Source organism: Cheilinus undulatus, linkage group 9, assembly GCF_018320785.1.
Source record: "Cheilinus undulatus linkage group 9, ASM1832078v1, whole genome shotgun sequence".
NCBI lineage: Eukaryota > Metazoa > Chordata > Actinopteri > Labriformes > Labridae > Cheilinus > Cheilinus undulatus.
The window spans coordinates 16,440,189-16,465,794 of record NC_054873.1 but is presented as its reverse complement, the minus strand read 5'-3'; the positions used below and the strand labels follow the sequence as shown (position 1 = coordinate 16,465,794).

At 39.7% G+C, this 25,606-nt stretch overlaps 1 protein-coding gene across 1 annotated transcript in view; it reads left to right on the top strand.

The window, feature by feature from the left end:
• ppm1h (protein phosphatase, Mg2+/Mn2+ dependent, 1H) overlaps positions 1 to 25,053 on the top strand; it is a 72,260-nt gene extending 47,207 nt beyond the window's left edge. Inside the window, exons 4-10 of the mRNA XM_041796591.1 lie at positions 392 to 504; positions 669 to 753; positions 979 to 1,097; positions 12,145 to 12,208; positions 16,720 to 16,827; positions 20,843 to 20,994; positions 21,378 to 25,053. Coding sequence (XP_041652525.1) covers positions 392 to 504; positions 669 to 753; positions 979 to 1,097; positions 12,145 to 12,208; positions 16,720 to 16,827; positions 20,843 to 20,994; positions 21,378 to 21,525 — 789 coding nt within the window. The 3' untranslated portion in view covers positions 21,526 to 25,053. The remainder of the gene's footprint in view (positions 1 to 391; positions 505 to 668; positions 754 to 978; positions 1,098 to 12,144; positions 12,209 to 16,719; positions 16,828 to 20,842; positions 20,995 to 21,377) is intronic.
• The last annotated feature ends 553 nt before the right edge of the window (positions 25,054 to 25,606 follow it).

The following is a 25,606-nucleotide window of genomic DNA, read 5'->3' as shown; positions in this document are numbered from 1 at the left end:
CACTTTGTGCAGAGTTGCTGTTGTTCCTAAATGCTTCCACTTTCTAGTAATATCACTTACATATGACTGTGGAATATTCAGTATGGCTGAAAATTCATGAACCATCTTATCGCAAAGGTAGCATCCATCACAGTGCCATGCTTGAAATCACTGAGCTCATCAGAACAACCCATTTTGTATCACAAATATCTACAAATGGAGACTGCATGGCAAATGTTGCCTACATTCAGTTAAAAGAAAACTTGATGCTTTTATTTGGAATGATATGCTTTATTTTTCATGTTACAGTATATGCATTGCAAAAACACAAAATATCAAAATGTACCTTTTTTACATTGTTGTTGATCCCCAATCAGAATATTAATAAATGTGAGCATCTTTTTTTATTCAGGATGTACAGATAGAGAAGGAGAAGGCACTCTACAACATCTCAGGTGGCTGCACAGCACTCGTGGTTGTCTTTTTGCTCGGAAAGCTCTACGTTGGGAATGCCGGGGACAGCAGGTAGGATTAAAAACACACAAATACTCACACTTATTTACATAAAAAGTGTGTATTTTACCCTTGCATTGAACCTATAGGCGTCTTTTCTCTGTCGCTCACAGCGGGAGAAACAAAGTCCTAGCTTAAACAAACAGAGCTGTGTTTTGTCTGCTGCTCTCCCTCAGAGCTATCATTATCCGAGCCGGAGAGGTCATCCCCATGTCAGCGGAGTTCACACCGGAGTCAGAGAGACAGCGACTGCAGTTCCTGGTAAGAAACAACCTTCCTCACCTCCTTTCTCTCTCTCCGGCACAGCTGTCAGATATTAGCAGAGCTGACCTCCCCTCCCGTTGAGACACCGGCTATGCTTAGCTCTGTCTCTCTTACACTGCAAGCTCTCTCTGCCAGCTTAATAGAGTATGGAATTGTTTTTCCTATCCCCTGGGTATGTCAATCTTCTTCTTATTCTCTTCTTTTTTCCCTTTCATATCAAAGGCCTACATGCAGCCCCACTTATTAGGGAACGAGTTCACACATCTGGAGTTTCCGAGGAGAGTCCAGAGAAAGGAGGTGGGGAAGAGAATGCTGTACCGTGACTTCACCATGTCAGGATGGTGGGTTGACTCATTTCTTCATTTTTGGACCCACCGATTTAGTTCATCTTAATTAGAGCCTTATTGATGTATTTTGGGACTTTGTGAGATATTAAAATTGGTTTGATGATCCAAAATATTTAAGGTGATGAATATGCAATGAAATAAGGAATGAGAAAGGGGACAAATATTTTGCTGCATGGTATCATTCTATTCTATGTATTTTATATTTTGATGATCATAATATTTGGTGGATTTAACCCTTTACCTACTGAGGCAAAAAATGGCAATTTGGACATATTTTATTATTCTGGCCATAAAATAGTCAGGAAATGCCCCAAGTCTGAAAGCTTTGGTCCCTTTTCCCAGGAGTACTTGAACTTGACTTTTCAACATCTGGTTAATGATTCTTGCACATTATATGGAATTGTCAGCAGTTCAAAAGAAGACAAACAAGAAAAATGGATTTGTTTTTCACTGCTTTTATGAGAAGAAATTTTGTTATTGCTCATGAAGTTTTGACTTGACATTTGAAATGTGAACCTATACATGTTAGGACAATCACCAGTCATTTTTTGAGTCTAGGACTCTGGGTGTGCAAAAGAGAACTATATTTGCTCTTCACATACCTCAGTTCAGAAGATGCATCCTCCAAATCCCTGTCCTTCTCTATGAACCGTAGTGGCTGTTCTGCGGTTCTTGATGGTCTTCCCGACATTATAAATGTGTGTAATAAAAGACAGACATGCACAAATGCCACTATCTAATGCTATTTTTTGAAAACCAAACACCACTCTCGCTCGCTCTCCTTTTACTCTCTTCCTTCTCTCTCCTTTCTCACTTGTCTTCTGCCAAAGCTGCCATTTTCGCAGTGCTGTTCGACATTACTGTAATACATATACCACACATCATATATTGCCGGAAAGCACAGATTCTCAGCTCTCTGTCAGCATTGGAATTTTTTAAATTGAGCATACTTTCGAGGAGTTACGGTGTTGAGAATCCGTGTAGCTGTCTCTCCAAACTTCTGGTGTATTGTTATGAATGCCCACGTCATATGGTTGTGAGTACCGTAATGAACCATATATGTGCGCATGCCCACAATTCTCAGCTTTCCAACACCGTTGGAATTTTTCAAATCGGACAAACTTTGACAGAGTTGTGGTAATAATAGTCCAGACATATAAAACACAGTGCCGCCACTGGCTCCGTAGGTAAAGGGTTAACCTAGGCTGAAGAATATAAAAAAAAAATCCCTACCTGTGACTATTTGACTCATTGTAAATTTGATTAAATTGATGTTTTGAAGGGAATGATGATTTTATGCCTCATTGTTAGTAAGACAAAAACAAGGAAGGTAGGATTTTTTTGCAAATAATTCTAGAACAAAATGTAAATTGAATGTTTTTACAGCATAACATTTGTCTTAACTGTGTATTTTACTGGTATTTTGAACCACATTTCAGGTCAAAGATATGCTATCCTATTCTATCCTATCCTATCCTATCCTATCCTATCCTATCACATCCTCCTTCCATCCTATGGTATGAGAGTAACCCTTTTCTTTCCACCTGTCCTTTGACTATCTTGGATTTCTTCAACTTAATAGTGTACTACACTTCCAGCTTTGTCTGCAGCACATGCAGCAGAATATCTTTGATCAACAATGGTCTTTATTGTTTAAAAAGCATCTTTTATGGCCATTTTAGTTTTTCAAATTGTTTTCTTTTCAGCTATGAAATGTTTGTTTTTTTCAACTTAAATATTCACAATATCCTGGGTATTTTTTTCCTGCTAAATTCAGCCTCAGATTTAAAAATTCGCTCTCCGTGAAGATCCAACCTCTGTCTCATTCAACACACAAGTGAAACCGCATGCAAACCCTGAAGTAAGTGCAGTACTCATTCAGTATGTTAGACACTTACTTTCTCCTCTCTCTTCCTTCTAAATTATTTAAACCTAAACACACTGTTGAAAATACTGTTCCTTTTTTCACATCCCTACACTTCCTGTGCATCAGGCTGAATCCAGTTATGAGCCCTTAGAGAGATGTTTTTATGTGAAAATCATTTCTCTTACCTCGTATAATTAGGCCTGCTGAAACATTAGTTTGTTTCATTATCTGCATTTCAATGATTCTCTATTATGTTCCCTTAATGAAAACAGCCAATAGTGGTAATATCCACCCATTTCAGTGTGCAGTGATTTAAAAAAGCATCTATAGCTTTACTGTCAGAGGGAGACCAGGAAGTGGCCTTGACATTTCTGCTTCTGTATGTGAGAAGGAGGTGGGAAAGAATCCGTGGGCACAGCAAGGACTCACTCTTTATCTGACTGAGGAGATAGAAAAGGTCAAAAAGTGAAAAACTTATGGGAAAAAAGAAAAGATGTCAAGATTACTGAAGTCAGAGTATTTCATTTGATTTTATAATGGAGACTTAAAGCCAGAGCAGAACAGCCGTTGTTGTATTAACAGTAATAATGTGGCTACAGTGGGTACCATTTTCAAGTATTTGGACATAAATTTGAATGCTGAAAATACTATTTTTGATTTTAGTCATTTGAAATTTTGGCACCTTATGAAAAACAGTTAAAAAGTATTTTACATCACAAAATAATAATGCACACAGATTAAAACAACGTTAAAAAAATTATTGAAAGACATTGAGCACAAGAGCTGAGCTTCAAAAGAGTGAGAGAAAAACAGTCAGGTTACACAGACAACAATTACAATTAAATAGAGACAACTTTAAATATGTGACAAGGTATAAATAGATAATAAGATAAGCAAGATATGCATAATACACAGAGGTGTATGGGTGTTAGTAAATCTGTGTTTTATGTTTGGGAGAGTCTGTGCAATGCTTTAAAAGTAATGAGTAAAAATTTAAAACAAACTTTATACCTGCTTGGTAGCCAGTGAAGAGAAGCACTAATGGGGGTGGTATGGTCTCGCCTCTTTGTGTTTGGTAGAAATCCGGCTGCTCAATTTTGGATGAGTTGGTGACAGGAAATCAATTTTTGGGTGTTGGCAGAATAAAGTGAATTGCATTAGTGATGTGAAGAAATTAAAGCATGGATAACTTTTTGGGAGGTCTGGATATGAGAGAAAATGTTAGAATTTTGCATTGTTTCAGATCTGGAGAAAACTTGATTGAGTGACCTTGGTTATTTAGCTGTCCAAGTTTAACTATGAGTTAAAAAAATACAACTAAATTGCTGGCAGAGTATTTCAAATTTGGTGTCAGGTTGCTGAGATTGTTTTTGAGGGTGGTGGTGAAGGGGGGCAGGGAAATAACAGGACTTCTGATTTTGTTTCATTGCGCCTAAGGGAGTTGTAGTGCATCCAATACTTAATGTCTAGGAGATGAGCCATTGATCAGGTTGGCTACCAGTCAGGGGGACATATCATTGAGTGTCATCAGCATAAAAATGATGTTTTTATATTCTAATTCTGAATAAGGCGACCCAGAGGAAGCATGTAAATGGAAAATAACAGGGGACCAAGAATGGACCCTTGTGGTACACCACAAGTGAGGGGGGGCAAGGGATGAGGAACATTCACATATAAAAAAATAATTTAGATGAATAATAATTTATTAAGTATAGATGAGTGCAAATTGGCTAAAATTAGTTTGTGTCATTTAAAGGGAGAAAAATGGGCCAAAAAAACAATACTGGCTTAACTGTACATTGTATCGACATTTTTTGAAGTGTTTCATTTTTCACTGACAAAGCCTCTGTTTGGCACTATTTTGCACTTCAGCTACTTGTGCTTTTCCGCCTCAATAAATCTGGCTGGGTCTGCAGGCCTTGTCAGAGGAAGTAACAAGTTACCAAGATAAAACAACACAAAACAGCAATTTGGACTTGAGTGATGACGTGCTGTTTACTGTGGATAAAAGGGGATACTTTTATGAGCAGAGGAACTTCTATAGATGGGGACTCAGCAGAGACTCAGCTTTAGTAAAGATTGGTTAGCAAGAGAGCTATGACCTAACTGCTGGTACAAGTGTGGAGACTGCGAGCCCATGTCCACGATAGCTATAGCTGTAATGAGTAGGATTAGTTACAACACTTCTTCAGGACATTTCTGATAGACGACTGCAGCCCGCATCACTCCCCATTCAGAGTTCCCTGCCTTACTTAACGCTGGTGTTTTGCAGACCTTTTTCAACTTTTGGAGGATAAATTAGAGAAACTGCCCCCTACCTGAAGTGCTGAATGGAATTTGTAAGTTTATGGCTGTTGCTTTATCCCAGTAATGGATGAAAACTAGACAAGCTACTGTCGGCAGGATATGTTTACTTTATGAAAACATAGTGTCAGCTGTGGAAGTGGAAGCTGAAATAGCACGTTTCAGAATAGTTTGTTGTTGTTTCCTCTGACGAAGCCCACAGACCCAAACAACGGTTCAGATATGCTGAGGCAAAAGAGTATGTAGCCGTTAGCTGAAGCTCACATTGCAAAATCGTGCCAAACACAGAGGCTTTCTGGGTGAAAAGTGTTATTCTTTGAAAATTTTAGCTATAGCATACACTTTAGCCAACATTGTTTTTTGCCACATGTTAACCTGAACCTCGCTAAATTGCACTGCGAAACTATACCCATCTGCTATGCTTCATAGCCTAGCTTCTCAATATGTGTCCTCTTTGAGGGGGCAGTCATCACTGAAGTCTCTGGAGGCTAATACTGCTACTATCGTCAAATACCTTATACAGCCCCACTTCCAAAATACCAAAATATCCCTTTAACAATATTTCATTGCTCTGGTGCTGTGGTATCAGTTAAGACGGTCATTTTTTCAACAAGTCAACACAATATTAAAAGGCAGGATTACAAGAAATCTGTACAGGCTTCTTAGAATAATTTGAGGTTCTGTGTTTTTTAAGTGTTTGATTAATGTCCACTTACATTTGGCAATGGGCCATGGTCATGTATGTACTACAGACTGTATATCCATATATTCAATAGGTGCAGCAGGTAGAGATGAGCAGAGTTTCCTGACACCACCCATGTGCAGCAGATGTAGGTCAGTCTGCAGCTGTGTTCCTTGTTGGACCCAGAACTCGCAGCCTGTCGTCTGCCTGCTAACCGCCTCGGCAGTGCAGACGGCCTGTGATGTATTTTTAATCAGGTTCTACCCATAAGCCAGTTCTGCTCGTTTCACCCGGACTGAGTCTGGGTCTTTTAAATTAGTAGCCTGTCAGCTGTGGCTCTGACGTTCGTGGATTTGACTTAACTGTGTCATCTCATATGGATGCACTTCAGACAATCTATAGGTACAGAGGATCTTTTTTTAAAAGCCTTGGAGCTCTCTGTCTGAACATATATGCTCTCCTGTCTGTATGTGCAGCCAGTGTGCCCACATGCTGCGTATGAGGGGGTGTATGTTGGCATCCAGTTCCCTCAAAGGCATCCATGATCAAGGCCACGCTCTAATGAAAGCATACAGGTCTGCAGCCCACCTCTCTCAGCTCTGTCGTCCTCCCTCGCTTTCTTTACATCCCCTCCTCTGAGCCACTTAGACAGGAGCGTGAACTGGCGTTGGCGTTGCAAACAGTAATGGTGGTTGCCTAATGGAGACACCTCGGAGTGATGGATGTGGAGTGGTTGGCCATGTTTGACATGATCCAAATGTAACTGCAATAAAGCCAGCCAGGCAGAGGGAAGCTGAGAGAGGATGGGTGGGTGGAGAGGACAGGGAGAGAGTAAAAAATAAGAAAAATGACAGAAAAACAAAAGATAAAAATAGAGATTAAGTAGGAGAGGGAAATGGTTAGTAAGAGTTAGGGTGTAGGACAGAATCGGGCAGTGATAAATGAAAATAAATGGCACTCAAGCTGTCTCTCTTGAAAGTCCCTGCCCACTGGGGTGCCTGTCCTCCCTCTGATCCAGTTGACAACAAATGAGAGAACAAAAAGCCAAGATGCACCTTAACTCCACTTTTACACCACATACGAACTCCTGAAAATTTCAAGAGGACTTCCTCTGAAATCCTCCTGAGTTTTTTTGTTCACATTGGCACTTCACAGTGGGAGACTGTCCCTATTTGACAGAGAGGGGGTTGGGCAGTTTGAAGAAGCAGCAAATGACATCAAAAAAGAGGACACAGAGATGACGGAGCATGAATCTGTCATGTGATGCTTTAAGGAGAGTTTTAGCCTTTATATCGTTGCTACTTGTAGTATGACACAAGCCTTATATCAGCAGAAGAGCTGAGAAGAGCATGCTAGCAAACAAAAAGCATCATGAAGCAGTTTCATTACAGAGATCGCATTAGTCACTTGCAGTCTATGGTCTAGTGCAAGACAAAGGATATAAACTTTACCAGCTCTCCCAGCCGCTTGCAGTGACTTTTCCTGAATAATCTCTGCCGTGTTCACACATTAGTTCACCTTGACTTCATGCAGAAAATATTCAAGGAGGTTGGCTGGAAAGAGTCCACATGGAAAATGCATACAGTATCTGCCAATGCTGCTTCTATATCTCTTCCCCCACCATTGTTGGGTACCGTGACTTTAAAAGTATAAGCAGGCCCACCAACAGAGTTGGCTGGGCCCCGGATGAACCCAGTGAATGGGCCCTCTTCAGTTTTGATTTTTGAAAGTATCAGCGCATGTGTGTTTGATCAGTAGCGGTGGTGCTAACATGCATCCTAACAGTAACTTGATTTTGGAGCTGAAAAGTGTGTCAAATTATTATTGGGTTCTCGTTGAAATTATTTTATTGTGTGTCTTTTTAACTCATTTTCACAAGTTCTCCACCCTTTTTGCCTCCTTTATTTGCCACTTTTCACCAGTTTTAAGGTTTTTTTTTTCAGTTTTGCCACTTGTTTTCCCCTTTTAATCCCATTTAACTACCTGTTATGCCCATTTCTGCTACTTTTAAGACCTATTAGCCACTTTTAAAACCTCTCTGCCACTATTTTTGCCACTTATTGTTTCATCTGTTAATCCATTTTTGCCACTGTCAACCCCTCTGACCAATTTTTTTGTCCATTTTTTACCAATTTTGACTTCACTTTATTATTTGTTATGCCTATTTTTTTTTTACCCATTTTTGCCACTTGTAACCCCTTTCCATCATTATTCTGCCAGTGTTTGCTATTTTCAACCCATTTCTGCCTCTTTTTAAAATCCCATTTTAAGTTGTGCCCTATGTGGAGAAATGTGTCTTCTGATCAGGTGTTCAAGGTTTGAGTCAATATGTCACTAAATCAATCCCTTTTTTTTATACAGCGCCAATTCATAACTGAAGTTATCTCAAGACACTGTTACAAAGAGGGCAAGTCTAGACCGTACTTTCTGATGAGGCCTATTAAAGATAGACCAGCACTTATCACCGTGAACACAGTGCTAGCAGTGCTATGAAAGGGATAATAAGAGGAGAAGGGAGTGGGAGAAAAGCAGGAAGAGGAGAGGGACAGGAGAAACAACAAAACAACAAATGAAAGTCACAGTTTTTGGCATAAACTTATCTCCCATTTTTGTAGGATATGGCTATAACGTAAATAATGACGTGGCTTCTCTCCCGAATGCCATTCTGTCCCTGATTTTGTATTCTATCCATTGTCCAGTCCTTTCCAAATATAATTAAAAAGCCTGGAAACATTAATCTAAGCAATGTTTTCTTGCTCAATATTTTCTTGGCAGCATTGTTTACTCAAATACATCAAAAATACATAAAACTGTCCATACTTTAATGGGATTTCATCCTGGTGGCTGTGTAAATGGAAGAATCTCTACTACTGTAGATATAGTGGTATGTTAGCATCGCAGAAGCTAAGGTCTGGACAGGACTTTCCTGACCTTAAATACTGTCCTTGTGCTGTAAAAGGGTCCAAAATAAGAAAAACTTGCTTACAGATGAAATTGCCTGGTGGCTCATTCCCAAGCTGTGGTCAATGGTAGCTACTACTATCCTAAACTCTTTTTGCCCTCCAAGCCTCCATGCCAGTCAAGTGACTGAAGCTGTCTAAAAAATTCAAGATTATATTAAAAAATTGAATTTTATCATTTCACTTGCTAATTTGCTGACTACTCATGTACCCTGGCACAAATGTAGGTTTATCTTCCACTGGTATGCAGCCACCTGCCCAGGTGGGAGAGAAACAGAAACAGTGCAGATGATTTCATTTTTCTTTTTGTAGTTGCAACAAATGAGAAAGGGAAATACAGCATGAAAAGTACTTAAATTGGGCACAGATCACCTAGTGGTTTAAGGCACGCCCCATGTACGCGGGGGCCCGAGTTCAAATCTGGCCTGTGGCCTTTTCCCACATCTCTTTCCATAGCTCTCTCGTCCCTGTTTCCAATTCTATCCACTGTCCTCCTCTATCATTAAAGGCACTAAAAGCCCAAATCTTTTTTAAAAAGTATTTAAATAACAGTTTGCCTGCATTGCAGAGATACCGACTTACATCAAAAAGTAATCGGAGTGCTCAACTGAATTACATTGTAACACTTTACCCCAAATACTGCCCATGATGCCTTTTTACCTCTATGACTTACAGGCTCAGTTCTTGCCATTAATGGTGGCCTACTCTGCTCCTGAACCCACCACTCCATCAATAGAAAGCCCATCAGTGACGTTTATCCAAACCGGGCTGTCAATTGCTCCGATTTGTCCGACTCATCCGCTGCTGACACAGAAACCCTGACCACAATGTCACCTCGAAGTCTGTCAGTGTGTGTGTGTGCAGATTTAGCTGCATAGCACACACTGCTAATATTACCCTGTCACCCTTTTCTGCAGCGAGCGGAGATGACATCACTCCTTTCCTCTCCTGCCTGTCTCTTATCACCTTCAGAGATGATGATACAGCCTCCTCCCACTTCTCCCTCCCTTCCTCCCCTACTTTGCCTATCTCATTCAGTTCCTCTTTGTTGAGAATAAACAATGCAGCTCTTTAAATGTGAAATGCTCAGTGTTGTGGTCAAACAGTTTGGCCGTTGAGCTGACTGTCCTTGCCCTTTTTTTGCACCCTGTGTCCCAGAACAGGAAGTGGGTATCATAACAGGATTAATGTGTTTGTCTGTCTCTCTGTCACACACTTGTTATCTCAAGTCTGACAGGGTGGATTCGCTGTAAACACAAGTCTCAGGAGGGATACTGTCCCCGACAGCAGGCTCTGGGGAATTCTTTCAAGACATCGATGAATAAAGACATAAAGTGTGTCTCCATGCGTCATTGTTCTCTTCTTGAAGGTGAAATATCTATATAAAAGGAACTAAGGAGCTATTTTTTAACACATTTGGTGGTTCCTCTTTTTAAATAGAGAGTGAAGAGTTCCCCTAGTTCAATGAGTGCCTCTTTTAGTGCTCAAATTAGGTTTCATGTCATCAACCTGCTGTTTGAGAGTTTTTTCCACTCCATGAATATTGCAAATGTTAGTGAATGAACTCGTCTACCAGTCGTTATTTTGTGCAGCAGCTCTCCGCTCCACAGATCCTCAGGCTGAAGACTGTATTTCTGTGTTTGTGGGCTGCATTTGCTGTGATAGTCCTCGCTCTGCACACTGCTATAAAAGTGCTGAGTGCAGCAGTATAGCGCTCGCCTAAGGTGGAAACATATGGTCTCTCTGAGTGAAACCAGCAGTAATGTTAAAACCATCCCAGTCCCTGCTAATCTTCTTCACAGCAGCTGAAATACATTGAATAACGTGTGTGGGACAGGCCTGCATCACTTTTTTAATTTTATATATTACTTTGGATCTTTTTAAAGAAGCTTTTCAGACCAGATTACAGTTAATGTCTAAAGAATTGTACCCGAAGTGGGCACAGTTTATCAAAAAATGTAACTTTTGTTACATGGATCTTTCAATTCTCAACCCACAGACATAAGGGAAGGCACAATTACACACCCCAATGAAAAATCAGTTGTCCAGACCAATGTCCAATCAGGGAAAAGGTTACATCTATAGAGATCCCCATATTGCTCCAATCTACAAACAGTAGAAAAAAATCTTCGTAAACCACACTAACTTACACTGAATCTGATAAAAATAAAGGGTTTCGATGTTTTTTTTAAATTAATGGTCGTGTTAGAAATTGGTTAATTATATCATGCCAGTAATTAAAGGTCACATATTATGCAAAATACACTTTCTCAGGCTTTTCTAACAAAAATATGTGCCCCTGGCCTGTCCACAATCCCCTCAAATACCAGAAAAATCCATTCCCTTTAACCCTCTCTATAACTGAGTTGTGCCCAGCTCTGAGGTAAAAAATAAATAAATAGATAAATAAATAAATCACACTTCACCTTGGTTTCAGCCGTTTCCGTCTTTATTTCCTCTATTATTTGGAATAAAACAGAGAATAACTTACATAAATATATCTTAAATAATTTACCAAGAAAGGGACTTGTTAAACAGAGCTAAATATTTCCATTCCACCTGCTGTGAGTGGAGAATTAAAACCTTCCTGTTTCCATTTTTTTTTTCGTTTACTGTACATTGACAGCACATCATTGGTTGAAAAGTACACCTTTCTGAGCAACTTGAAGGGTTCACCTTAAGTTCTTGAGCTGTAAAGGTTAAAAAAAAAAAAAAAAGTATATCCTAAGGCCTGGCATGAACACATACAGTACCACAGTCCTTTTTTCTTGTGCTGCTGCTCCGTCTGGTCTCAGTCTGAGGACTGTAAATTATTCATCAGTTGGGGAAGTTTAAACACTGCTCCGAGAGCAGGGGAATGTAAACGTGGATACTCTTGCATCATTCAGCTGCTTTACATCTAAACCTTCAGAACATGTATGCAGGCACTCACCAAGCTGCAGTGGTAATCCAAGGGTGTCTCATACATGCACAGATGTCTTTCTTTGTCACCAGGGAGACTTTCACAGGATTAGTAAGAGAGAAGAAGAGGGAAATATGCTATGGGTCTGTGTTCCTCTGTGTGATTTCTGGGTGGATATTTTTTTCTTTTCACATGCTCTTTTCTCTCCATGCCAGTCGCTTCAGCAGCAAGGTCTGCAAGGGAACGGAGGCAATGTATCTGAGGCACATGTACCCTGCCTGCCATAAACCAAAAACTCATTAAAGTGTCTTCTCTCACCTGCACAGGGCGTACAAAACCATAGATGACGATGACCTGAAGTTCCCCCTGATCTACGGCGAAGGCAAGAAGGTAAGATGTAGTTGGCCGCCACTTGCTCACTGTAATCAAAGCTCACAGGGCACTTTTTTTCAACCCTGATTCCTCCTGTCCATTTGTGGAGCAGCCACTCACTAAGAAGCACTCTGGTGTATTTCTATGCAAAAATTCACAACCTGCACCCGCCTACAGCACAGAAAACATGTCATATAATTCAGCATACTCACAACACAGCTATGTCCCTCTAGTATCACAAATATGAAGCTCTTGTGTATTCACCCTCTTAGATGTTTTACCTATTATTGATTTTACAAATCAATCATGGTCAACATAATTAGACTTTTTGACCAAAAACCTCTTTAATGTCAAAGAGAAAACAGATTTGTACAAATTAACAACACTGAGTCTCAATCAGGCTTGCACATCTGGACACTCCATTCTTCTATGGAAAACTGCTCAAACTCTGCAAGTTTGCAAGGGGACCAGGCATGAACAGCTCTTCTGGTCTCATCAGACCAAACAACTGTCTTCCACTTGACAGTGGAGTCTCCCATGTGCTTTTTGGTGATCTCTACTTCAGATTTAATATGAGTTTTTTCAACAGTACCCTTTTTGGCACTGTCTGATAAAGCTTTGACCAGTTAAGAACTCAGGCAACAGGAGTTGGATGCAGAGTCTCTCCCATCTCAGCTGCTGAAGCTTGTAACTCCTTTAGAGTTGTCATAGGTGTCTTGGTGGCTCTCTCACCAGTCTCTTTCTTGCGCGGTCACTCAGTTTGTGAGGATGGCCTGATCTAGGCAGATTTGCACATGTGACATATTCCTTCCATTTCTTGATGTTAGATTTAAATGAACTCTAAGGGATGTTCAATGCCTTGGAATTTTTTTGTATCCATCCCCTGACTTATACTTATGAATAACCTTTTTTCTTAGTTGCTTGGAGTGTTCTTTTGTCTTTATGGTGTAATGGTATCCAGGAATACTGATTAATCTGTAACTGGACCTTCCAAACACAGGTGACTTCATACTACAATCACTTGAGACACATTCACTGCACTCTGGTGATCCCCGTTTCACTAATTGTGATACTCCTAGAGTCAATTTGTTAGACCTCTGTTAAATTAGGTCAGTCACTTTAAAGTGGGTGAATATTTATGCATTTACTTATTATAACATAATTTTGTTTTATTGACAATACTTTGTAGAAATATGTTTTTACTTTGACATCAAAGATTCTTTTTTCAATTTCCTAAATCAAAAAGCCAAATTGTATCGACCATGACTGATTTATAAAAGTAATAGAAGGACAAAACATCCAAAGGGATGTTTACTTTTTATCGCCACTGTTTATGTCACACTGGTATATAAGACAGCCTGTTTTGGAGGTTCTCCCTGGGGGCAAATAAAACTGCATATTGTGGTTAGTCAAATCCACAACATGCAGTTTCCATTAGGTTGTGTAGTTCTTTTTATTCAGTTTTCACTTGACAGAGTTTTTGAAGTCTTGTTTTATCATTAATGTAGTTAGGCTCTTAGCCTATCATAACTTTGATAGTACAGACCCACAGCCAAAAACTCATGTCCTGAGAGCCATGCTGCCCACCTCCTCTGGTGACTTGTCTTCTTTTTAGGACTTTTTATTAAAACAAGGACTCCACACATATTATCAACTTAACAATATGATCAATAATTTTCTTGAAATTCATTACTAACCCTAACCGAATGGGGAAGAAAAGCTGTTAAAAAGTGACGCCATCACCCTGGTTGATCTTGCTATGTATCCATGCACACATTCTTCAGTGAAGTGACTACTGGAAATACTCAAAGATTGGGGTTGAATTTTCAATTAAGTCAGGTTGCATGCGGAGAGTGAAGATCGCAATGGCTGCACTTGTAGTAATAATGGCACAAGGACAGCATTTTGCACTGATAATTGGTCCTAATAGTAGATAAGACACAAGGCACTTTTGAGATAATAATAGCATAGAATCTGAAGGTAACAGCATTTGAGTCTCACACTCACTTACTGACTCACTTAATAGTTATAGTATTGGAGGAACTTGGCTGAATTTGATCAACAGGCCTCAAAATCCCACATCCAGTAAATGTAACACTCACTCTAGCACTGCTAGCTTATCAAAGCCATCTAGTAGGGGTAAAAAATACGATAAAAGAAAAGTGTCCAAAAGTGACATATGTTAATTGGAATACGATGTCCCTGAACCACTGACTTGCAAGAGAATTTTTGTGACTATTTAGACAGGAGACATGAAAGAAAAGGTCAAGAGCACTGCTCACCGTTCATGACATTTTCCTTCCCCCCAGTGATGCTGTACATGTGGCACTGTGCAGCATCTTGTCCTTGTTGCACTGAAAAGGTCAGAGAGGATACCCGATAGATAGGACTGAATATGTTCACTCTGGCCTCCTTTAGTTTTAGTTGAACCCAGACCGACAGCACATTTACGTTTGACTGATGACTGGGGCAGATGTCACCCTACAGCGTTCTCTGCCTGCAACCACGTTCGAGTTCACCCCTGCACAGTCAGCCGTGCCCACGTCGTGTCCTCTTCCCTTTGAAGTGAGGCGCAGAGATGGCTGTCTAGATAGAAGAGTGAGGGGGCTTTGTGCGAGGCAGAGGAACGCTAGAGCACTTCAAAGCCCGGCGTGCAGCTCGCCGGGCCCCAACGCTCAACAATTAATCCCAGGATGTTTCCCCTTCTCCGCCGGAGGAGCTTTGCCGCCACTTTCAAGCGCTCTCCCCTCTCCCCAGCTCTCTGTCTCCTTCCCTTCTCTGTCTCTGCGCTGAATACTGATTCAAACTCTTCACTACCAGGCCTCACTCGCCCTCGCACTCCTATCCTCGTCCTTATGTGCCTCTGTGCTTCACACGCTGTACAGTAGATTCAATTAGCCCAGTTCCCCAGCAGCCATTTTTAGAAGCGGCAGTGGCGATCTATGCAGACAGATAGAGTCAATAAGAGTTTTGTAAAGCTTACAAATGAGTTTGAAGGGGCTGAGGGAACAGTCGTTAGGCACTCACACAACTGGAAGATGCTGACACTGGGCTTGTGTTTATTTGCTTAAACGCTGCTCATCCATCCAGATAAGGAATCCTGCTGGGAGAAGTCTGTACCCATCAGTTAGATTACATTAGGGAGGCTGCATGCTGAAAATTCTTTACAATTATTAGGCATGAATGCATGGACTCACAGAAGGCTCACAAAGCCATATAGTATCATATCCTTTATCTAGGAAGATAACCCCAAAGAAGAAATTGTTTGCTCTTAGGTGGTATAAGGTGCTCATTTTACAAGCACCTAATTAATCTATTCACAGTAAGTCAAATACTTTCAGAAAGCTCACTGTGGTAAAATGCCTCACCTCATAGCAGATTTATGCTAATTAATGTATTTACCATAAATCAGATACTTATAACAAAGCTCACTGTGGTAAAATGCCTAATTTCATATGCACATTTACACTAAGTAATCTATTTAATGTCAGTCAAATACTGTAAGAAATCTCACTGTGGTAAAATGACTCACCTCAGATTCACATTTGCACTAGATAATCTATTCACTGTAACTCAAATTTGGTCAGAAATCTCACTGTGGTAAAATGCCTCACCTAATATGCACATTTGCACTAATCAATCTATTTACTGCAAGTCAAATACTGTAAGTAAGCTCACTGTTGTAAAATTCCTCACCTCATATGCACATTTCCACGATTGATTTAAACTATTTTACATTATCTGATCTAGTCTTTCTGCTTTTACAGCTCACAACATGGCAATTCTATAGCTTTTATAGATTTCACCCAAAGTCTTTCTTGTTTTTCTTGCAAAAAAGACCACATGCTGGGACATCCAGCTGAGGACGTTATTTTCTTCCTTAATTGTTTTTCTTCTGCTGCCATGTTCTTGTGTACTACTCTGAAGTTGTTACCACAAAGGACAGTTGGGGGTTTCATGGTCTAGCTGAACCATTTAGTATGCAACTTTGGAGGATTATAATATTTTCAAATCCTGTCTTAAAACCCATCTATTCAAACTGGCATATTCAGTCTGACTGATTTCTTTCAGTCAACCTGCACTGTTTAATTCATTGTTCAATTCATTCATTCATTTCACTTATTGCTAACTTGTGTATATTTTGTGGACTAATTTATCTGTCTTGTTTTAACCTTTTCTTGTAAGGTGAACTTGAGTGCTTTGAAAGGCGGCTATAAATAAAATGCATTATTATTATTATTATTATTATGTAAAAAATCTCCTGTCTCGTTTACACCTCCCCCATCAATTAAGGCAAAAATGCAAAAATACGTCAAACCGGCTATGAATTCTTAAGTTGTGATCTGAACTGTCCTTCCAGACCATCTTCTCTATTTAACTCAATTTCCATGCTGTAGTTGTGTGAAAACAGCTTCCTTTGCGTGTAGCTGCAATTAAAACATGTTTACCACATAATCAAGTTTGTCTTGTTTTCATTAATGAGAAACATAAATGGATTTTGTGTTTGACATGCTGCTGGTCTTTTGCAGGCTCGTGTGTTGGCAACCATCGGGGTCACCAGAGGTCTCGGGGACCACAACCTCAAAGTGCATGACTCAAATATCTACATTAAGCCTTTCCTGTCCTGCTGCCCAGAGGTAGGCTTTTATTTTACCCTTCATTACATTATCCTCAACTTTTGTATGCAGGTAAAGAGGAATAACTGTCATTGTGTAACTTTTTGTAAATTCTTGCAAGATAATCTTTAGAACTATTAGATAATGGGCTTTTGCTGACTTTGGTAAGAAGCATAGGATCAGGCCCAAATTGGTCCGATCCTTCTGCACTGTGTACCCTGCCTAAGTTATGTCAGGTATGTGCTATTGTGGTTATTCAACATTTAAGGCAATAAATTCTATAATCCTGCATCATTTGGACTGTCATCTTTTGTTATAGTTTGGACTAAGAGACTAATAATAACAGAAAGGTTAAACATTACAATCTTATACTTGTTTTAGTAGTTTGAGAACAATGGCTATGCCCAAAAAAGATAAAATGACTCTGCTGCTTCACAGATGCAGTCATGAAAATGTAGCTATTTGAACAGAACATTATCTGACAGCCAAAGGGTAAACAAAGCCTCCTGTTTAAGGGTTTGTTCCTGTTGGATGTCCAAAAGTAGAGTTTGGAAGTTGTTTTTCTAACTAAGTCAGAATACTCTGACTTTTCTTTGTTGAATTCTTTTTTTTTGCTCATATCAGTAGCTTTATTGATATTGGAGGTTTTCTGTGAATGAAATAATTACACATATCTCTTACTATATCATCATGCATTTTATGCTGGAACTTTTCTTTAACTTTCCCTCCTAATCTTACCTTTCTGTTAAAATGAGAGCGCAGAAGTTACATTGTATTACTGCCTTCTGCCATTAACAGTCCACACTGTGAACTGCGTGGTCAACATGCACATTAACATTCCCCACCGGCCGTCTCTCTCAAATGACTCCTTCCCTTCCCGGTGTCTGCTGCTCTTGATTGCTGCAGTCACAAAGCCCACGAATTCTCTTGATCTTTAATTCATTGCCCTCTGAGTTCAGTCACAGTTCATCCTCCTTTTTCATGTTGTATTTTTTTTAGATGCACATAGTGTCTATTGTTTCTGGATGTAAACAAATTTTGCATACATGTAAGTCCGGAGGGGAGTTGAAAGGAAGGGAAAAGTATTCATTTATACATGAAGAAAAAAGTGTGGGAGAGCTGAGGAGTGCCTTGGAGGGATCTTACAAAAACCCCTTGTCAATATGTAGAGTTAGAAATACTAACAGCTCTCAGGATGTACAATAAAAAGTCTAACAAAAGGCTTACCTTGACACTCACAATCATTAGATTATCCTCATGATCAGATCAAATATTTGTAAAGGGTCAGAAATGAAAAGTCAGCACCTCTCCTTCAGAGAAATTTACCGCTGTTGATATCCTGGTTATAAAATCGATTTTTGGCTCTTTCATAGACTGAAAACCTCCGTCCTTTCCTCTCTTGAAAAGCTTGACTTGAATCACAAGGTTTCCTGAAAAATTCAGAGACTCCGGATGCACACAGGGGTTATCCTGAACCCAGAAACCTCAGCAGATTGTTGAAAAAGCTGCTGTGAATAGGCAACTTGCACTGTAGTAAAGAAAAAACATAGAGGAACCAAGCTACAGCAGAGTCCAAGGCCACCAAGGTTTTTTATTGCTCTACATTTTTTGTTCAAGCAAAGCGTGGACCACAGAGTTTCCACAGTAGAATTTCTCTAACAAAAGGACATATTTGAAAGAGAGTGCCATCTTAAGATTAAAAACAATTCATGGATGTTTTCCCTTGTATTGATTTTATAAATCCATCAAGGTCAATATGATATGGCTTTTTTAACAAATAAAATTAAAAAAAACTCTTTAATGGCAAGGTAAAAACATGTTTCTACAAAGTAATGTCCTTGAAATGAAACTATGTAAGGTAAAATAAAGGAGGGTAAATATTTATGCAACCACTTAAAGTGACAGACCTAATTCAATAGAGGTCAGAAATTACAATTAGTGAAACTGGGATCACCTGAGTGCATTGAATGGGCCTTAAGTGATTGTATTATAAAGACACCTGTGTCTGGGAGGTCCCGTCACTGGATAGTTATTATTCCTGGCTACCATGTAACCATGAAAAAAGAACACTACAAGAAATTGAGAGAAAAGGTTATTGAAAAGTAGAAGTCATGCGATTGATACAAAAACAATCCAAAGCACCAAGTGGACATGCATCCATATCTTTTAGTTTACTCTGTTTACCTATGATGATGAGTAAAATTTGGCTTTGTTCTCAAGAACTAGGACTCAAAAGTATGGTTCAGGAAGCAAAAATCCCATTAATTTTCTCCATGGTGTATTTGATAATTAGCCATATTATTTAAGTATCCAAGTTAAACCATGTGAGTGAAACCATAGTATATGCTCCTGTGGAAGGCAAAAGTTTGTAAGGTATCAACCTAGTTTAAAAAAAAAAAAAACAATTTTATTCGTGATCTCGGCCAAAAAATATTACAATACCCACCATCCTTTAGTGTTACAGTGTCCTCTCAGATTGGTTTTATTACATTTCTTAAGAATAAATAAATGAGGAATATAAACCTAAAATACAACTAAGTTAACCCTTAATTATATTATTTATGCGAGGATAATCTCAATGCATTTGAACAGTAAAGGACAACTGAGCAGCCAAGATGATCAAATTACTCACCTCTTATATCAACACTGATGTTTGATTTTATAGTTTATAAACTGTTGGAGTAATGGTTTTCAATGACGCTTGTAAGGTAGTTACAGTGCTATGCATATGTTTTGGGCATGTTGTGGCCAAAGACTGAGGTTTATGTAAGGCGTAGATGTGGCAAGTAGGCTGCCTGAGGGCAGTATTGTGCAGGAAGGAGGACTGGCAACCCCTGTCCTGCTCTGGATATCCTTGCATGCTCCCAAGAGCATAGGAAAAGAATCTGTTGAAAAAATAACAAAGAACACACCTTTAGGGCAGCATAAGAGGGGAATGTGGGGAGTAAGCATGGCCTTGGGTATCCCCAAAGTCCTGGTCGGGACCTAAAGTTGGGTCAAACAAAATTTTTTGGGGGGTCGCTAAATGAATTTTCATGATGTCTTTGATTCAGCATTCAATGTGACATTTATTTGACATTTATTTTTCCCCAAAAGCCACGTGGGGGGGCTCTACCCTATAATACTCCCCCTTTGCTTGGCTAATAAAAAGAAATAGACCAGAAGGCCACTGAAGGCCCAAGGAACGAAGAAGAAAGCCTATGTGACAGAGTGAAGTGGCTTTCTCAAGGCTTGAGAGTGCCAGGTCAACCCCAGACTGAGTCCAGAATTAATGTTATCCAAGCTAGCACCAGCCATCACCTAAACCAGGAAGCCAAGGATAGCGCAGAAGGCAGGCTTGATCAGCATTATCATACGGAAAAACAAAGTTGTTTGATCGCGATGGATTGTACCTTATAAAAAATGAGTAACCAGAAAAAAGTTTGGGAAACACTGACCAAGGGTACCATCCTGGCAAAAAGGACGGTTGCCACAAGCCCCTGGTTGTGATGTGGATGTCCCAAGAGCCAGAAAAATTTGAGCGTCATTTTATCAGGTGTGAAAAGGCTTGGGCAAAAGAGATGCCATCAAGCTTGACCTTGGCTGCAGTGATCTGCATTTGTGTTGACCTCTGTTGATCTTGTATCCCTCTGGCTCTGGTATCCCCTCCTCTCCTGTCCTGGGTTGTGGCACATCGGGCCCCGTGATGAATCTTTAGTACCCTACATACCTCGAACTTATGCCATGACTGAATATCAAATAAATTACAAATCTACCAATGATAGAATTATAAGGGTTAGTATGTAGTAGGGTGACTTAATGCTAGATTTACATAAATAACCTACTTTTATTGTTATGTTTTGATCTGGTGGGCTTACAAAGTCAGCACCACTGCTCTGCTACTCTCTAAGAATAACACATGAACTTTATGTGCACTGACAGTGTGTGAACTTTTTTATTCTGCCAGGTTTTGTAGAAGAATCAAACAACAATTGATGCACCAAGTTCTACTGGTTCCTTGAATATGTTTATCTCTTTTCCTCCCATACTCTGTTAGGTGAAAGTTTACCCTCTGGCTCAGAGCGAACATGGAGCTGATGATGTTCTGGTGCTGGGAACTGACGGTCTGTGGGACATCCTCTCCAACCAGGAAGTAGCTGAAGCGGTCACCTGTTTCCTGGCAAACTGCGACCCTGACGACCAGCACAGGCACGTTTCACTCATCACACAGCTGTAGCCGCCTGTCACTGCTGAACTTCCTCCCACCCCTGTCTCTCTCTCTTGCAGTTTTTTTTGTAGAGCTTGAACACTGTTATCTTGTTATGCAAATTCCCAAACATTTAGATTAGTAATTTCTGTGATGTCAAGGAAGAGCTTTAGAGACTTTTAACAGGGCGCTTTTTCTCTAAAACTCTTGTTAGCTTAGTCGATAGTGTAGTTCAGAAGTTCAGCATCATTCACATTTTTGGCTGCAGGAGGGTGATTCCTAGTCAAAAACTGTGCCTCATAATTAAGAAATTTAACACTTTTTCATGTAGTCATTTTAGTGCTATATATGTGCTTTGATATTTCATCTCCTGTTTTTTCATCAGGTATACAATGGCGGCTCAAGACCTGGTGATGAGAGCACGAGGGGTGCTGAAGGATCGAGGCTGGAGGATATCAAACGACAGATTAGGCTCAGGAGATGACATCTCTGTCTTCATCATCCCGCTCATGTACGGCAACAAGCAGAACTAGCAAAACTACGAACAAGGAACTGAAACTAAACCCCTTCAAAGTTATCTCCTGAATTTGTCCCTATCCCTTGTGCTCCTTGTTAAAGTGCTTTATTGTGGACTTCCTCCTCAGCTGAGGGATCCAAGACATTTCTGGTCAGAGATGTAGTCTCTGTCCTGGCTGTTTTCCTGTCAATCATCTTCAGGTTAGATGAAGTTTTTAAAGAAGCTGTTGGTGAAGCTGAATCACTAAAAGAAGCCATCTTGAATAAGGGTAATGCCTGAGTTCTAGAGCATGGACTCTCATGGATGTGATGGAGACGTGCAACTCAGGATTGCTTCTAAATGATTGCACAATATTTATAAGTGTAAAAAATGTAAATACTTGAAGGCGTGTGACTTTTGCGAAGTATGTTTGTTTGAACACCTGTACAGTGTAAAAAACTTACCTGAGGACCGATGTCCTGCATTATAAATCAAACTTCCACTGTCCCATGTAGAGCCTTGAAATTCTCATGACAGTTTGTCAGCTGCTTCTCCTAACAGCTGTTTCAGAGCGGGTGTGTGACTGCTGTGTAACAGCTGTATCATGGCTTGATTTTCATTTTGATGTGCATGCTAACAAGTCAGGGCTTTCAGACTTAAGCACCACATCTCCCCCCTGATTGTCTATTTTTTCCACGCTCCGTGTTCGTCCCTCAGACAAAATGGACCAGTAAATGATACACAGAAAGCCATTTCGCCTTGTTTTTCGCAGATATATATGTCCACATTGGTAGTTGATGTCACAGAGAAGATGAACACAGTACGGCTACACTTCGGATCTGTGCTTTTCAAAGTTAAATCACAATCAGGCATTTATAGGTTCTTTGCAGATGGCATTACCCAGCAGAGGAGAACCTTTTTAGTAGTGATTTCTGCATGGAGAAACGCTACCAAAAAAGCTATTTTTGAGCTGTTTACAACCACAAAGCCGTCCAGTTTGGTTCAGTACAGTTTTGTCATAGTTAAGCACATTAACTCTGATCTCACCCATGTTTTCTCAGCTGATGTCTGTCCAGTCTTGTTTGTTGTGACAAGAAATCTGTCTCTTTTAAGAGATCCAAATCATTGGCTCAGCTCAGTAGAGCTGGTTGTGTGGCTCTCAAACAGTGCTTTATTTTATTCAAATTTTAATTAAGTAGAGACAAAGGATGGAGGAAAGGAAATTGGCACTCAAACGGGAGCTAGGTACCAAGCTTGTTCATGAACAGCTCATCATGTTTCGATTGCCTACCCCACAAGGTTTATTTGGTTGATAGTACATCACCATTTAATTAAAAGTATGTTTGTGACAAAACAAGATTTTTTTTATGTTAAAGGGGCTCAGCTAGCTAGCTCCTCAAAACTCTTGTCTCCCTTCATCTGAGAAGACGGCACCAGACACTAGGAGGTCTGCCGGACTGAGAAATTTGTGAAACGGATCACTTCTATGCCAGGCAAATTTGTTAAACTGTGGTAAAAATGTATACAGAAAATTTCTAATGAGAATTTCAGCATAGAGGTCAGTTTACAGCTGTTAAGTACCAACTTTCCTCCATTCACATTCATTCCCAATGGCTGCCCCCCGCTTCCTGAGCCCCAAGGGACAAACAACTTGTACAGAGAAACATCTCTGTGCACAATGCCTTTATTCTGAATTTTTTAATGCTCAGTTAAACGAGCCACAGCCAGCATGCACCCTGTCTGAAATGGCTGTAATGCCACAGTTTTTGTTCATTAATGCCATAAATATTTTAGCCTCTTACTACTGAAGGAAAATGGCTTCCTTTGAAACTGAAGAAACACATTTATGAAGAAAACACCACCGAAAAGAGCGAACTGAATTTCCCACCTGAAACACAAAATATCATCATTCCCCGATATAATCCTTCAGGGATTTTTCTCTGAGAACGTACTTAGTGGACACAGGCCTTTAAGCTTGCAATCTAACACTGTTTTTGCCCTGGCAAAGCTTACTCTCTGTACAAAACCATCACAGTTACAGCACCCTCTGTGCAAAAACACCTTCACTTTCAGCTGTTTTTTTATTGTTACGCTCATATCTAGTTGAAAATAGTTCAATCCTTGGAACACCACCAGACTCAGCAATGTCACTTCTCTCTCACCAACCAAATAAAATCAAACAGGGGTTGGACTTGAAAAGACAAGTCAGATTTTTTTTTTCCCTGCCTTCCTTGTTGACATAGCTGATATTTTAAGAGTACAATTTCCTGGTCTAGTGTTAAGTGTGATGTCGTAGTTGGGAATGACATCACACCCGAGCTGACTTCATTCCAGTTACTATAAGTTTGTAACTCTGGGAACTGATGTTCCTCCAGGTTTGTGAGTCAGATTTCCAAGTTGAGAGGGCATTTGGGATGAGGTGTCTAGTTGGCATCTCTCCAAGTTCTGAGATCAGCTGGAACGAACCAAAAAAGCTGTTAGTTATGACATTATCCCGTTCTTTCATGTTTTAACTGCTGAAATTTCCTTACCATAACAATTATTATATGCAGGGAGTTTGGTATGCAGATAGCCTAGAAGTTAGGTTGTGCCAGGCAGCCCCGGGTTCAAGTCTGACCTGTGGCTTTTTCCTGCATGTCATTCCCCACTCTCTCATCCCCGTTTTTGACTATCTTCTGTCCTTTTCATCAGTGAGGAAATAAAAAACCCTGAAATAAAAATCTTAAGAGTATACAGGGCTTTTATAATAGAACTTACACCAAGGCAAACCAGTTTTGACATTAAATTTGACTCAATTTTTCTGTTGTAGTCATTTGCCATTAGACATCTACCTCATAATTTCCTTCCTTGTTTTAACCATTCCAAATGCTGCCATTGTCCTTTATATGTGGCTGTTAGCATGCTCATCAGCAGCATCATTGGCTCCTACACCTGTGCCATTATTGTTGGCACTTTAATCAGTATGAATGTTTCCAAGAAAGCACTAAAGAAAACCACAGCCAAACAGGGAGCTGTGTGATTACTGCTGTTTTATAGAACATACATTTTTAATCTATTTTATGCTCCCTGCCCTGTCATGCCCATGTTTTTCTTTACCTTTTCTCACTACCAGTTGGATGTATTTCCCCTCTTAAGACGAATTTTTCCTTGAATTGCAGGTGCCTCTAAAAATGTCCTTTTATCACTTAAGGTCTGTAAAGTCTGTTTAAATGTCTGCAATGATAGAAATGTTTATGTCTTTTCTGTCATTTTTTCCTTGACTCTGTGGTCTTCCACTTTAAGTTTGTTGTGGTTTTCCGCTTCTGAATATTCTTCTGGCACATTTTTATCTCTGAAATGCTGTAGGGTTGACTAAAACTGGTAAAAATGAAACAGAGTAATATATTAGTGTAAAAATGTAAATAATGTTTTCAGTGGATTCTTCTCTCCTTTTTATTACTGTAAGTGATGTTCACCTTACTAAAACAAGATGTCATTTGTTCCGTTGTAGAGACCAGGAAACAGAGAATAATGGATTACATGCTCATTTTTTTCTGCTGTATTAAAACTCAAATGGACAATTTCTGACCTTTGAACATCATTTTTCCCTTCCTTTTCTGTGTCACTGATTTTCAGTGGGTATGGAAGATGTTTAGAAAAAAAATGCCCATATACTGGTATAAAATAATGACACACCAACATTACCACAGGTACAGTGCAACCATCAACATCCCCCATATGGCCTGTCGTTATTGAAAATCTGCCTCCACTCATTTTCACTCACAAGCAGTCATGTCGTGGTGCAAATTGTGCTGGGATACAGACCTACATGGACTGGGCTGGAAGGACCATTTTTTAACAGCTTTTCTCCCTTAGGTCATAACCCTGCTTTTAAAGACAGTGGTGCTAAACTGCTTAGCAAGTAAACCTTGCCGAGTGCTAGTCTGATTGAATCACATATAATTATGAGGGATATATAATGCCTGTAAAAAGTATTCACCCCCTTGGATATTTTACCTTTTTTTGGATTTTATAAATCCATAATGGTCAATATACTTTGACCAAAAAAAAATTAATGTCAGAGTAAAAACAGATTTCTACAAGATAATGTCAATTAAATAAAAATATGTAAGGTAAAA